Here is a 15,021-nt window from a genome sequence, read left to right as displayed (position 1 = left end):
TAAATATACTGAAACTAGTTTTTGTGCAAAGCAACATGATCGACACCTTTAAAACGAAATGTACGTCGCCCATGGAGAACTATAACAGTTACCCGTTTCATAAAAAAAAAAAAAAAAAGGGAATTTGTATGGGTCCAGCAAGGCAAGAGGTAAAGAAATTCAATAAAAAATATCAAATATAAAAATCCTCTTCACTCCTTCAAAATAGTAGATAGCATATCTCTCAATTTATTTATCCTTTTTTTTATTATAACATGATAAGTCTTGAGCCAAATCAGTTATGTTATATTTTAATTTTAAAGGTAATAGGTTGAGAGCGTTTTACATAGATCTGATATTAATTTTTTGCCTCACCTTTATGTTGGCACTGTTAAAACATATTCTACTTTCAAAGATAATCCAAAATTTCAACCGTAAAAGCTTCTTATATTTCTTTTCTGATGACTGACGAGGCGGGTAAAGCCCGTCGGTAAAAACGACTTTTACTGAATTGATGAGGATGGAGTTCTCCATCGGGGAAAATCCCATCAGCAGGAGCACCAGCATTCTTCATTTGATTCAAGAGGGTATATGACCAGAAATCATTGAGAAAACAAGATTTTTAGACTCGACGGTTTCATTACTCTGAAAACCACATGAAAACTTTTTAGGTAAGAAACTTAAAAAGTACACGGGAAAGACTTGAGTAGACCAGATATTATTGGTACAATATGAAAATAAAAAAAACATTGAAAATGATGATTTCTGCATAACCTAATCAGAAGATTAAAAATAAAAGGGTAGATAATTACTTGCTGAAAATGAAGATTTTGATGATTTTTTAACTCATCGGTAAATATTAAAAACAAAAAGAAACAAGGTATTAAAATAATTTGGTAACAACAAATAGTGAAGATCCTTACCAGAAAAACAATCGAAAGGTCTTTGGGATCAGTACAAAGTTGTAAATCGGAAGTCGTTCAATAGAGGAAATTGACATAAGTAAAAATACCGTCATTGAAAGGCAGGATTACCAGGATTCTTAGCTGGCCTTGCGAAAACGTAGGTACACTGTACAGCCGTATTCATTATCAAGTTTGACAAAGTCTTAAACTCTACTGAGCTGTCAGCCCGAGTGATCATCCATGTAACATTTTCATAACCCAAAAGGTAACTAGAAATAAACAGAACCCAAGGAAAAAAATAAATTGAGACACATAGAAACACCTCCCTTCCTTTCTGTCCTTTTTCAAGCGATATTCATTCAACTTCATATGTGCCAGAAATGCAAAACACAAACTCTATAATACAAAGGAACAAAGGGGGGATATGGAAAGGATAACTACTTACTAAAATACATAAAAAATATGCCTAAAAAATATAAAGCCATCTAAATATACAGTTAGTGGGGAGCTGCTATCTGTTTTACCTTACAGCAATCAAGAACGGGGGGCTGCCATCTGCTGTTTCTTTATCCTCTCACCTTGCTTCACCATGCTGTATCAGAAGCAGCAAAATGTTTTAAGTTGAATTTGTTCTTCATAACAAATTGAGTATTCATCACTTCATATTGGATTTGAACATGATACAAACAAATTCATCACAGATGGCAATTCGGCGGCAGGAGAGTAATGTTGTTGTTATTACTTTCGTTATTTTTTATAGGACATCTATTATTAAGACCCTATGAATCAACTCAAACCTCTAATTCATACTAGAACCATAACGATTTGATAAAATCTTCAAAGAAAGTCCACAATTGTCTTGGCATTGGATCATTCCCTATCTGATGAAAAAAGAATCGTAGTCTGGCCTCATAACTCAGCATCATTATGGGATTATTACTGCTGAAAGATTCATGGACAAAGTTGGGAAATTTGAATTTTCAAAATTAAGCATAATGATGTTTAAAAATTACAAACATTAAAAAAAAAGATGGTAGGAATCTAGTACCCAGCTAAATTTTCTCTCCTATGCTTAGGACAAAGTTGGGAATTCAAAAATATTTTAGAGGTATAATGGTCCATAAAACAGTATTTCTATTCTTAAGGTAAGGAAAAGACCCGGAATAGACCCGTTGACCAAAATGGTCACTCCCCTTCAAATTTTGAACTATACTATGGAATAAACCTCCATCCAGAATAGACCCAGAATGGAATGCTTATTCCAATCAACCAAACATGATGTAAAATGGACCAATGATAAAGCATTTCAAAGAATTGTTTTGCAATTTGCGTACGGTAAAATTAAATTAAAATTGATTTATTAAAATTTGCCAACAAATTGAACCAAATGAATCAAACCAACTTAACAATCACACTTATAATAATTTCTAAAAGAGACCCTGAATCCCCACAGATTTTCCTTAAATTCTACAGAATAAACCTCCTATATCAACACTTAAGTTCTCCATGTACAAACTCAAGAGTTCTAGCATGTATCTGAAATCGAAATTCTAATTCTTTCCATCCCAGCACCTTAAAATTACTTAGATCTGTCCTATGCTATTTCTCAAGTCTATAAAATACTAACTTAGAGGTTCTGAGTTTTGAGACATGGTCTATAAATTTCAAAAAAAGTTGCTGGATATTGAAGATTTAATACCAAATATACTAGTTCTCAACATATTTCATTGCTTTTTTTAGGAAAGTCACTGTGCAGAAAGAGAGTAGGATTTGATAGAAGAAAAAGAAAAATGCAAAGCTGGGGGGTCTATTAAGTACTCAGAAAAAGGAGAATTTGGACAAACATATCCAAGTATAAACAATAACCTGATATCATGAGGTGTGATAAATATCCATTGGGATCCTTGTGCCAGTGCAAACTCAACTAAAGTGTCCAAACTGATTTTTCGGCTAACTGCATCCTGGAGAAAAACATAATATAAATTTTCTCAGCCACAATTTTAAGCCTCTCGAAGGACAATCACATTTACTTAATCCCAAGATATATGGTGATGTTAAGTGACATCAAGAAAAGAAGATATGACACCCCTGCCACCCAAAAAAAAACTCACCATAAACACATCAAACTCATCCATTGCTCGAAATGGGGCTTCAGTCATTTCATGAAGAGCCATTGCAAAGCATAGCGTTGAGAAGGAGCGCTCCCCTCCTGGTCAACAAATCATCAAAAATAGTAGTGGAGTTACCATTAACCAATTACGAAATTGTTTTAACTCATCTGACCATTAAATTAAATGACTCCGGAGTAAAATATTCCAAATAAAGAAACAAATTTTCGGATTAAATAATAATCATGAAGCCACTAGTAGAGAATTTTATATAGCCATGGACTTGAAGTTTAAAAGCACAGTTTGTAAAGCATATGGAGCAGAAGAAAACCTGAAAGTCCTCTTGTATCACGAACAATGCCGCTTGATGCATCTTGAGGCATTTTAACCTGTTAAAGGGATAATGAGAATCAGGAAAATCCAATAAAATACAAAAAGTACGAATAAACAACTTCAAACTGGCCAGGTGACCAGCACAAAGACATAAGTAGTGGATTAAAAACTTAACACTCAAAAGAACAAGTAGAATTCAGAGAGCTTACCTCTACTGAAAGGGTCTTTTCTTCATAACTAACATTAATGTGTCCACTGATACCTTTCTTTCCCAAATGGCCATTAAATCTAAATGTGAAGATTAACCAACAAGGCATTAAGGAATTGCATAGAAGCCTCCCCCAACAAGAAAAGAATAAAATAAACACTCTTAAAGAACACAGCTTAAAAATTGCAAGAGGCTGAATCCATACTGCCAAGTCAACTCGCGCTTAAGAAGAGATGCATTCCGATTAAACTTTTTCCAACGCAAGTCAAGAGCTTTTTGACAAGCCTGCAATGCAAGAATGCAATGAACAGGAAAAAGGTCAAAAAAACTACAAACAACCACCAATCATTTCTTTCAGAATTCTAAAATTATAAGAAATAATATTATGATGAAACAATTACCAAATGCTATATAACCTACAAAACAGATGAAAAAAGTTGCACATCAAATGCTAAATTACAATTATTAACCACCCCAAAAGTTAAACCTCTAAGATCTACAAAATAACATGTCCAGCTGATAAGTGCCAATGCAGGCTAGTATTGCATAGCACTCACCTTATTGTCTTTGCATCATATCAGTAATTATAGCTAAATCCAAACAAAAGACAAACAACAAATTACCATTTCTACTCAGCAGATATAACACTAATAAGGTTATACATCACATAGTTAAAACTGAAATGAAATCCAGATATACGCTACCCAGCTTTACGGTACCTCCTTTGACCTCACAGCAGGTTATCCAACAGTCATACCTTCCTCATCGCATAAACTTTTTCAAATATTTACAAATCTTTTTCATCAAAGGTTCTCTTATTTCTTGGAAAGTACTCCTGTTGACTTTAAAACCCTGCCCACCACCAACCAAAAAAGAACACAAAAAGCATTCGTCCTTTCTTTTTCTCTTTTCAGGTCTCTTTCCCTTTCACTGCCAAATTGTTCCTTATGTTGTAACCTTTATAATTGCAGAGAAGAAAAAGTAATGAAAGATTGGTAGCGAGACAGAATGCTCAAAACCAATTTATCTGAAGATTTAGACCAATAAACCAGCAAAACCTTGCATGGGCAATGACAAACTGCAGCAAAAGCCAGTGCCTTGTAAAATGGCTTTCTCCAGCAAATTGTCATCCTTTCCAATAGTTTCTTATTTCCTGTTCCCCCACTCTACAGCAGGGCCAGAGAAAACAACCAGAATATCCTTACTCCATATGAATTTCTAAAATACCTTAGGGGGCATAAAATTGAATCAACTCTGAAAAATTTTGCTTCATAATATAAAAAATTTTAAAACAAGCAGAGCTCCAAGGAAAAAGTAGCGAAGTAAAATGCTAATAATCCTCTAAAGAGAAGTGGCCATCCATGCAGTAATTTAGGAATGAACACTAACTGGAACCAAGGTACACCAACTTGATCGCTATAAAAACTCAGTTGCAACAAGGTTGGCCGCATCAATGTTATAATAGAGTCCAATGTCAAATACAAGAACAAATCGAGCAGAGTGATGCTTACATCTAATTTTTCTCGAAAAGCTTTATACGTTTGCAGTTTCCTTAAAATCTTATGTTCTTTCTCCTGATACAACATCCTAAGATCATCAATTGATTCCGAATATCTGCAAAAAATAAAAGTGAACATAGAATTTAATTGTAGGTAGGTATTTGAGTATTTTAAAAATAAAAATTAAAAATAAACCACACCCAACTGATGGCTCTCATGCTTAAGTCTCTGATTCAGTCTGTTTAAGTGCGCACTTAGTTGCTCTGGTGTGCTTCCATCCCAACCTCCTAACGCTTCAATTTCACTCTCAGGACAAATAACAGAAGCCTTTCTATAACTCTCCTGCAATGTTGCCAAAACATAACATGGACTACAAATCATAAAGACAATTCAAATTATTGATTCCTATGTATAGATAGGCAAAAATCAACCTTACGACTGTTTTCAAGATCCAGATATTGTGCCTCTGCCTCCTTGATAAGAGGAAGAACCTTGTCGTTCATAACACTTTCATAATGGGCCCTCATCTGAAACAGAAATTTTGATTTCTGAATTCAAGTTTCTACAGAGCAATTACAGAAGTAAACAAAAAATACAAAAGTTGATGGGGAAAGAAGGTAGACCGCTTGTGCAGCATTTATTTCTTTCTCTATCTCTGTTAGCTCCTCCTCTGCTTTCTGAAAGGCTACAATCTCCCCTTTTGTTGACTCTATAATTCATATTAAGGGTATATTAAATGAAAGTAAAAACATGTGCACAATTGAACTAAATCATAAGCATAATATTATTGTAATAATACCGCCTAAATCCTCAAATGATAACTTAAGAGTTCTGGCCTTTGCTTCTGCTTCAATCATCCTCTCTCGGAGCGTTTCTAGCAATGCTTCCTTCTGCTGGATCTCCATTTTAACATTCTAAAAGACAATTCACATGAGGAAGATATCATTTGAAAAAGTTTATTAAGTTAATCAAATTATTAAACTAGAAAAACACAGTATACCCAAGACAATCATGGAACAAACCGAAATTTCTTGAAGAAGTTCATTAGTAGTTGACTCAGGTGACACACCAGCTTCAGCAACAAGTGAATTCTGCACATCCCGCAGTTTCATGCTCTTTGCCGTCAAATCACGCTCTACATCCAAGCGCCTTCTCTACAGACACAAAAGGAGTGAAGCATCCAACAAATTAACATACTAGCACATATGGACCCAAAAGAGAGAGATAACAAAGAAGAAAATTCAAAGGTATCACGAGGGGAGAGATGGAGGCAATTTTCGGCATTAGAAATAATTGCACCCACAAGCCTATGCACAAACTGAGGTACACACTTGAATTGAGTAAACAAGAAGACAGATTTACTTTTCAAGACAGTAAACATAGTGTATAAAAGTTGGGAAACCTGAAAAAAACAACAATGCAGGTTTTTATCAATCAGATCTAATAGATATAACATTGTGCAAACTGCATAAAGATAGTAGACATAAATCCTCCAAAAGCTACTTACATTTCTCAAATTACATGAAATTACATAACACTGTAACTTCGAAGAAATGCATATATCGACAACATCATCAAGAAGCCAAAAAGCCAGGAACTCCATTTGTCCTCAAGGGGACAAATGAATGAGACAAGTTCCATAACACAAGTCAGGCTCTTGTAAATGTTCTTCTACATAGATAATAATGCAAAGGAAAAGCTAAGGTACCACAATGTCAGACTAGTACTAAGCTCCAAAAAAAAAACAATAATGAGAAGAAAGGGACAGAGAGGACAAAAACAAAAGAAAGAAGAAAGTGGAGCAAGAAAAGGCTGCACCCTAATTTTAGCACACTATTGTTACCTTCACATTATGTAGCCTGCTGTCAAAATCCCAAAGCTTTTTCTCTGACTCCCTCTTCCTACTCTTGCACTGTTTAATTTCTACATCAACACTTAACGCATGTTTTTCAAACTCCTTAATTTGATCATCAAAAGAACCACAAAGGCGACCAATTCTAAGCTTTTTATTTGAGGGAAGAATTGTCTGGACTGAACCACGTGAAAACCTGAGAAGTCAGTAATAAATCCAACTCAGTGACCGAAAATCCAAGTATTGCTGGTAGGGAAATATAATAGAAAGAAGCATCCAATTTACAATAACCAAAAGCTCCACAAGCACAAGCATGCCTGTGCAAACAAGTCAAAAATAACAAAGGTTAAATTGACATAACTCAAAGGTCAAATCATTTTCATTTTTCTGCCTTTTATTGCGAGACTAGATTTCATAAAACACCCATGATGGTTGATTCAACCACCTGAATATTGGAATACTGAAATAACTTCACATTAAATATTTCCATTTGCCATTTAAAAATATGGAAACGCAATATCTATGATAGACCATCAGCCTTTATATTCAAATTAGTGTTTATCCATAGAGACTATTATCCTAGGGCTTAAATCGCTTGAAACCCTTATCTTCATTTGTTTGCATAAAAGATGGCAAGGATCAGTTGAAAAAATTGCATGACTAGTAAGAAGTATCCTCTTCCACCCATTCCTAAAACCTCATGAAAAAATGCTATACAATTTCCTCATAAGGTTTCTTCTTCTTCTTCTCTTCTGTCCATTCTTTTTTCTTGGCTGCAAAATATTAAAAGACCTCATAGAACAATTAGTAGAACCTAAAAAGCTTCAAACAAAGAATCATCCATTCTTTATAACCCATTGGCCACATGCACCATTCTTACAAATCAATTTATTGGGTCATATTAAAAACAGTCACTCCTGAGCATTATTTTTGACATTTAGACATCAAGGAAAAAGAAGCCTATACTTCCTGGCTGTCAATGTCAGTAATCAAGCCCACACTTGGTCATTCATGTAATCAATTGTTACAGATTGATACAGGAAACTAGATTCCGATTGGAATTTGGATTATAAATTTTTGAATTCCGAGTCTTTTAATTAAAATTTATGAATTTGAAAAAAATTTTAGGGATAAATCTAAGATTTGAATTTAGGATTTAGAATAATCTTAGACTTTGAGAAAGGAGCAAATTTTCTTTAGGCAGAATTTGACAAAATACCAACATCACAAAGTAATTTGAAATCTTAGATTTGGGCCCTTTAGAATTGGTAGTAGATTTAGCCCAAATTCAAATTCTGCTACTTTAAATCTTTCCGAACAATATATTTATATTTAAAATCCAAATTCAATTCCCGCTCACCTAAATAATGGTTCCCAAAACGACCAAAAATAAACAGTAAGAGTAAATGAAAAAGATAATGTATGAGGACATGAAAGGAGAGATAAAATTAATTCTTGACTTACATTCTAAACCCATCTAAGGTGAAAACCTCCATCAAATTCGGTATTCTTTGGTCAAATGCAACTGCTCTTCCAATGTTGTAATCTTTAACAAGAACTTGCCTCTCAGCTTTAACCTGAAAATATACAAAAAGTTATTTCAAGACATTGATGGGCAACAATGGCTCCTTAGAACAAGTGTGTAAAAGAAGAACCAAGCCCATGCCCCCACACCTGAGCATTTGGCTCATTGGTTGGTACAAGATCCTCTGCCTAAAAAGCAAGGATCGAATCCCCCTTCCCCCAATTACAAATAATAAAAAACCAAGCCCATGCCCCCTGCCAAACTGTCCAACCCACCCCACTGGAAATAAAAAAATGGAAAATTCTCAAAGAAAGAAAAGAAGTTACCAGATTATTGTTAAAAAGGAAGAATATGTAAAATAGCAGATTTAGATTAGAAAATTATTAGGAGAATGTAAAATTACCGTATCTACTAGAACATTAAAAACAGTAGGGTTATCAGAACGTAAAACGGATAGAGTAGTTGGGTGCTTGGTCTGGGGAAGCGAGTGATTTGGTATATTCAACCTACAACAAAAGCAAAAGCAAATATCAAGAGAGAACTATATTCAAACATCGGTGCTATAAATTAGAATTCTCGTCCTTTCACCTTGGTCTTGAAAACTCATGTATGACAATAGGAAAGTAGTTATATCTTGCCTCCTTTGCACATGTTCTCAAAGCCGAAGCATCCTTAGAATTTGTCACAATGAAAGCATTGAGCAACTTCCCAATGGCTTGTTCAACAGCAGGAGCCCATGTATCACCATTGACCAATGTCTGCAGTGCATAATCATAAAACGAACAACAGTTGCCAAACAGTTCTCCAGAATTTATCATAGATACGGAGAGAGGACACACATTTGTGCTTATCACAAAACCCCAAAAAAGGATAACTCAAAAAAAAAAGAACCCTCCAAATTCAGAAAAGACAGGATCCAGATTCAAATCAACAAGCGTTTCTAAGTGATTTTTTCAACAAGAATCCCTCAACTCAATTTATCCTAATATTGCTTCAAAACAGTATAACTTATTATGTCATTCCCACAAGCAATTGTTCTTTCAGATTAAATGTGCCCCAACTTGCCCACACCATTTCCATGGCAAAAGAAAAGTTCAAACAATGTAAAGATATTTACAAAGGAAATCTAATTGGATATCTTTGAGATAGGAACGCTTAAGAAGTTCCAGCATTCTACATCCAACCCCAAATGAACAAGCAGATATTATCTAAAGCTCTAGTTTTATAGTTCATTGGCACAAGAACTAAACAACTAGAGCACAAAATTTTCTGTAGTGATTTTCCGTTACTCACCACATGGGCACCTATTGGACCAATAGGTGGCATTGTAAATTTGTGATGATGCCTCTCAATTTCACGTAGAAGACGAAGCACCCCATCTCCCCCAAAAGCTGTAACCTGTCAAAAAAACATGGAAGAAAATCACAGTTCAGAGGCACCCATAAAATGTTCAGTGTGAGAAAACAAGACATTCATCATCACTACGTTTATCGAAGACCAATAAAGAGAAAAGAGTTGCATAGACCCTGTTGGTTTGATGTAGCTGAAGCTCACGAATTTGACGATCAATCTCACGCTGCTTCTTTTCATAGTCTTTAATCTATAGAAGAGAGAAAACCAGATCAATGATGTGTGTGTAAAGAAAGGATCTCTAGAGGCTAATTGAGATAAACAAATTTTGAATTTTCAAGAACTTAATCTGCACATAAATACACTCAAAGCAGTTTGCATATGTGGAAACTAACTCCTCCAAACAATTGAACACATAACAAGGATAAGAAATCACTTCAGTCAAAATTAATCATATCTAGAATATTTCCTAAGCAATAGATTAACTTCCGAATATTCCATAACTTTTACCTGGCATGAGATAACACTGAACCTTTATATGTTACATGATCTTTTATCCTCTAAAACCTTTACCATTTAAACACGCTATAAAAGGTTTATACTTAGCAGACATCTAGCTATCAAACATAACATGAGCATATATCACCACGAAAGAAAACTCCATTTTAGAAGTCATTTAGTCATTTCACTTGTGCACATAAGAGCACTACCACGTGAACTCCAACAGGCCATTAAGTAAAAGCACAAGCTGAACTGTCCCAACATCAGACTTCTAAGAGCTACGAAAACATGATAAACTTCTATGTTGACTGTAAAGAAAGGGAGGGAGGGGAGTAACTATGAAAACATGATAAACTTCTATATTGACTGTAAAGAAAGGGAGGGAGGGGAGTAACCCCAAAAAAAATTTGCAGTTATTGCCTGTTTGTGAATTTGCACTACACTGCATTGCTGGGAAGAGCAGTAATGAGTTTGAGCTACACTGCATTGCTCGAAAGAACAATAACAAACATGGCTAAAAAATGCCAACTGCATGCCCTTCCTTGGGAAATAAGAACAGAGGTAGTTTGAAATCAAATAAAGGAAACAAAGATGAAAGAAAAAGATCAAGCATACAGTGTGATATTTGAAAACAGTAGCATACTCCACTTCTAGGGTTATATTATATAATCATATATCAATTGCAAGAAAACCATTTAAAGAGAAATATGCAAGCCAAAGAGTATCACAGTCAAAATGGAACAGCAAATTCTCATCAATATGCACGTTAATAATCTCTAGCATTCCCCATACCTCATCATTAATCTTCTTCATTACATCCGCTTCTGCTGAAGCATGCTCTGACAAAGTATTCCCCTCATCCTTCAAACTGAAATATGTTGATATTTTAAAGGTCAAAACAGATCTAGAATAACAATGGAAACAGGAGCATAAGGAATAACAAAATAATGAATAACCTAGAGAGTATTGATTTGACATGATCAACTGCATATTCAATTTCTTTAATCTGTTCCTCTATTTCTGATTCTTCAGCCTGCAGATCAACAAAATTAAAAGGTAAATCCTCTATTTCAATGATGTATACCAAAATTAACCAATCCACTCACCAGCAACTCTAGATTGCCAGACCAAACTGCTTGTCAAACAACTATGGTTAAGGAAAATTGATCAAAATAAGGACTCAAACAACAGAAGTAACAAGGTATAGCCATTTTCAATTGGATGGGAAAAGGTTATCTGCCATAGACAGGGGACAACCCCAGCGTAAGAATATGATGAAATAGTATGTCAAGAAGCAACGAGAACAACAGCTTCAATATATCAAGAAGCAATGAGAAGAAAAGCTTCAACATAAGAACAAAATATAAAATAACTGCCCTTTGGCTTTATATATTGCAAGACTAAGCCCTGCCAGGGTCCAGTCTAGATATAAAAATGATCTTATTCTTCTTCTACTTATATACATGAAAATGGACATCCTTTTTCTTGCTGAAGGAAATGGTACAGGGATCTTGTAATTAAACACAGAATAAAAATATCCTTCACAGCATACCAAATTCAAAAATGAAGAAAGAACACATAATACATGAATGAGCAAAAGCAAAACTCAATACATAATTATTAAAAAGAATGTTCCTCACCACTACAAACGGTCAAAACTAAATAGACTAGTCACATGGAAGAAAAAATATTAGCACAAGGCAAGAAAGACCTGTGTATTTCTAAAATGTTTCTCCTGAATATCACGGGCTTGTTCTTCAAGCATCCTAACATTATTCAGCATCTTCTGAATTTGCTTAGTGCTGCGGCCATGCTCTTCTTCTAGCTCAAGCTTCTCTTTTGTTGCCTAAGATGAACAAAAGATGTAAATTCAGGGGAAAAAAAAAAAAACCAAACCAAACAAGAAATATAAATACTATGACCAGATGAATGATAACACAACATATGATCATAAAAGCTTATACAGATATTATAAGATACGATGACAGATTCATGAACGGCCAATAAATGATAAGGAAAGAGTTCTTAAAGAAAACTCAGACTTCAGCTTTCCTATTTAAATTCAAACATGACTAAACCAATTATAATGGAGAGTTGTATAATATCCACCTTCAGCTAGTTACGTCAAAGAGATAAAAGTAAAAAAACCTGATACATGGTACTTACCTAGTTACAGTAATAACAAGCCTAGCAACAAATTAAAGATAATGCAAGCAAAGGAAAAAGCACTTTGAATGGCTAACAACATAAGAGAATAATTCAACCTGTCTTTTGAAAAAACAGAGAAAAAAGATAGGTAACCATTAATGTACCACACAAAAAGCATCCCACAATTCATCTTTTCTTCTCCTCACTAAAGATGTCTTTTCCACCAAACATGCAACTTGAACTTTCTTGTTTGAGAAGTGTTCCTGCAACTTCTCCAAGTTATGCTGCAAAATAATCAAAATTTTTCAAGGTCAATAAACAAGATCTAAATTTTTAGCAGACTTCCTAAAAGAAAATAATAGATAATCGAGGACAATAAGCCTTCATTATCATGACTCACGTAGACATTATCAGCCTAACCAACCAACAATAAATGCAAAGCTGTCCTTTTACTTTGTATTTAAAGATTTCAAACTGACTTTTAAAAAAGAACAACTCAGACGAGTTGTTATGACATGTTTCCGGTAAGACATATTACTCACCAATATTGAATCTATTTTAGCTTGGCAAGTGGGTATGCGGTCTTTCAGCTTTTCAATCTTAGCCCCTTGCTCCTGCAATTGCCTGTCCACATCATACACCCATGACCAGGCGAGCTTTTTTTTTAACTGTTGCACCTCCCGTGATATCTCTTCTACACGCTCCATGTTTTTAATCTTTTCTTGCAGTTCACTAAGTTCAAGCTGAATGGGTCTTATCAAAGTCTCCAACTCATCAACAAGAGCAAATGCATCCTTCAATTGTTTGATAATTGTTTGTAAAAGTTCATCAACTTGTTGAAGAAGCGTAGCCTTAAAAAAGAACTGAGTGATAAAAAGCGTCAGCGTGATGCTCAAAAGATTATTTTCAGAATAAAAAGTTGCAAGTTAGTTAATAAGCATTACCTTGAATTTATCTTTGTCATTCCCAGAATGCAAAAACTCCCTGCTTTTGTCTTGACTCATAATAACACATGGATTCTCAACATCAATCTACAGGAGGTAGAGTGCAACATTTCAAAATATGAGTGTAACTGAGCTCACAAGAAAGTATAACTTAGCCTGGTAAGAAGCACCAGTAAGAAAGTTAAAGCATACTTGTTAGGCCAAAACACTCACATTGAAATGTTCAACCAGCTCACGAAGATCCTCCTTTCGACTAGCAACTTTTTTACCTGTACAATGCCTCAGATGTAAAACAAGATCAAGCAAATACAATCACCTCTTGCATCAATCATTTAGCCCCACATGTGCAACCAAAACAAAAAGAAATAACATGAGACGAAATAAAAGAAACTCATAACCATATTGTATACTCTAACACATACACAAGATGACAACATTTGACAAAATCTTGGGTCAACAAATTATTACCACAAGGAAATGATTCAAACCTTGACGATCCTTCATAAAAGTGGAGCTTGTAGAGTCAGAAATCCTGCGTTCAATCATTATGTAATCACCGTAAATTTCTGGTCGAAAAGCATCCACTCCCTCATTTTTAATTTCCACTTGAACAATAGCATAACTGAGAATTAAAAAATATAACAGATATATCAAATAGATTATCCATGATTTTTCAAAAAAAAAACCTCAACTAATAAAAAAATTGAAAAACAAAAAAACTAAAACAGAAACCTGCAACCAGTTTTTATAAATTCTTTCAACTTAGACGCCCTTTGAGTATCTTTGGCACGGCAGCCAAACGCAATACATAAAGCGGTCAGTATCGCACTCTTACCGCCTACGAACATAAAAAACCAAAGGACATGTCGTTCACAATACAATTTTTTTCAAAAACCAAAAAAAAATAATTTTCTACGAAAATAACGGACAAAAAGAGTGAGAGAAAGACGAACTTCCATTTTGACCGGTGATGAAATTAACCCCCTCGCAGAGTTCGATTTCGAGACTACTATGGCACATGAAGTTTTCTAACCGGATCCTCTTGATGGTACCCGCCCCGGATCGTTGACCACCGTAGATTTGATCGGGTAATACCCTAGAATAACTCATGATTGTATCCTAGGGTTCCCGATCGTGACAACCGTAGAATTTTGAGACGAGATAGGAAAAGAAACGGCTAATTAGAGCGGTGAAAACTGACAGGACAGAAGTGATAGTACAGGCAGCCGTGAGTAGGGAGTGTTTAAGGCGGGAATGAGGAATGGTAGTGTGTACCCGGGCCTATTTGACACTAAAGACTACTTTCCCCGAATCTTGTTATGGTGTATTCAGATAAAATCTTGACCGTCTATTTTTTTTAAGTCGGTTTAGGTAAGGTAGGCCTGAAATTGGACTATAATGTTTGGTGCGCCCAAATCCGCCAGGATATTTTCAGCCGGTTCAAATTTTGTACGCAGTAACGGACTTTACTTTATTTCGAAAAAATTATTTATCTGAATGACAATTAGATTAACTTCACATATACCGCTTATAATTTTTATTTTTTACACATTAAAACTTATGTCTTGTTTTTTCTCAATTAGAACGCTATTTTTTTTTAATTATCACTTTGATAACTTTTATTCTCACAAAAATTAAGCTATTAAATTTATTTAAGAAAATTACAAAA

The 15,021-nt window shown here is 34.7% G+C and overlaps 1 protein-coding gene across 2 annotated transcripts; it reads right to left on the bottom strand.

Annotated features, from left to right (window-relative positions):
• Positions 1-1,187: 1,187 nt before the first annotated feature.
• On the bottom strand, positions 1,188-14,572 carry LOC18605339 (structural maintenance of chromosomes protein 6A-like). Of its 2 annotated transcripts, none has more exons than XR_016025563.1 (28): positions 14,306-14,572; positions 14,085-14,190; positions 13,841-13,974; positions 13,566-13,621; positions 13,353-13,439; positions 12,951-13,271; positions 12,573-12,692; positions 11,972-12,106; positions 11,217-11,293; positions 11,053-11,128; positions 9,935-10,009; positions 9,703-9,807; positions 8,998-9,167; positions 8,813-8,915; positions 8,349-8,461; positions 6,876-7,080; positions 6,055-6,186; positions 5,832-5,946; positions 5,656-5,741; positions 5,464-5,559; positions 5,238-5,374; positions 5,045-5,147; positions 3,739-3,818; positions 3,535-3,613; positions 3,324-3,381; positions 2,996-3,093; positions 2,751-2,838; positions 1,188-1,476 (listed from the first exon to the last, which is right to left on the bottom strand). XR_016025563.1 is itself a non-coding variant. In XM_018118444.2 (28 exons), exons 1-28 carry the CDS (start codon positions 14,460-14,462, stop codon positions 1,419-1,421), a joined length of 3,177 nt encoding a protein of 1,058 aa, XP_017973933.2. In that variant the 5' UTR covers positions 14,463-14,572; the 3' UTR covers positions 1,188-1,418. The 2 variants fall into 2 exon arrangements, 1 of the variants encoding a protein (XP_017973933.2); XM_018118444.2 differs by having other exon boundaries at positions 2,751-2,845.
• Between the last annotated feature and the right edge of the window lie 449 nt (positions 14,573-15,021).

This window comes from Theobroma cacao, chromosome 3, assembly GCF_053813885.1.
Source record: "Theobroma cacao isolate CCN51 chromosome 3, ASM5381388v1, whole genome shotgun sequence".
Lineage (NCBI taxonomy): Eukaryota > Viridiplantae > Streptophyta > Magnoliopsida > Malvales > Malvaceae > Theobroma > Theobroma cacao.
Note: the sequence above shows the minus strand (reverse complement) of the source record. Positions and strands in the feature narration are given on the sequence as shown.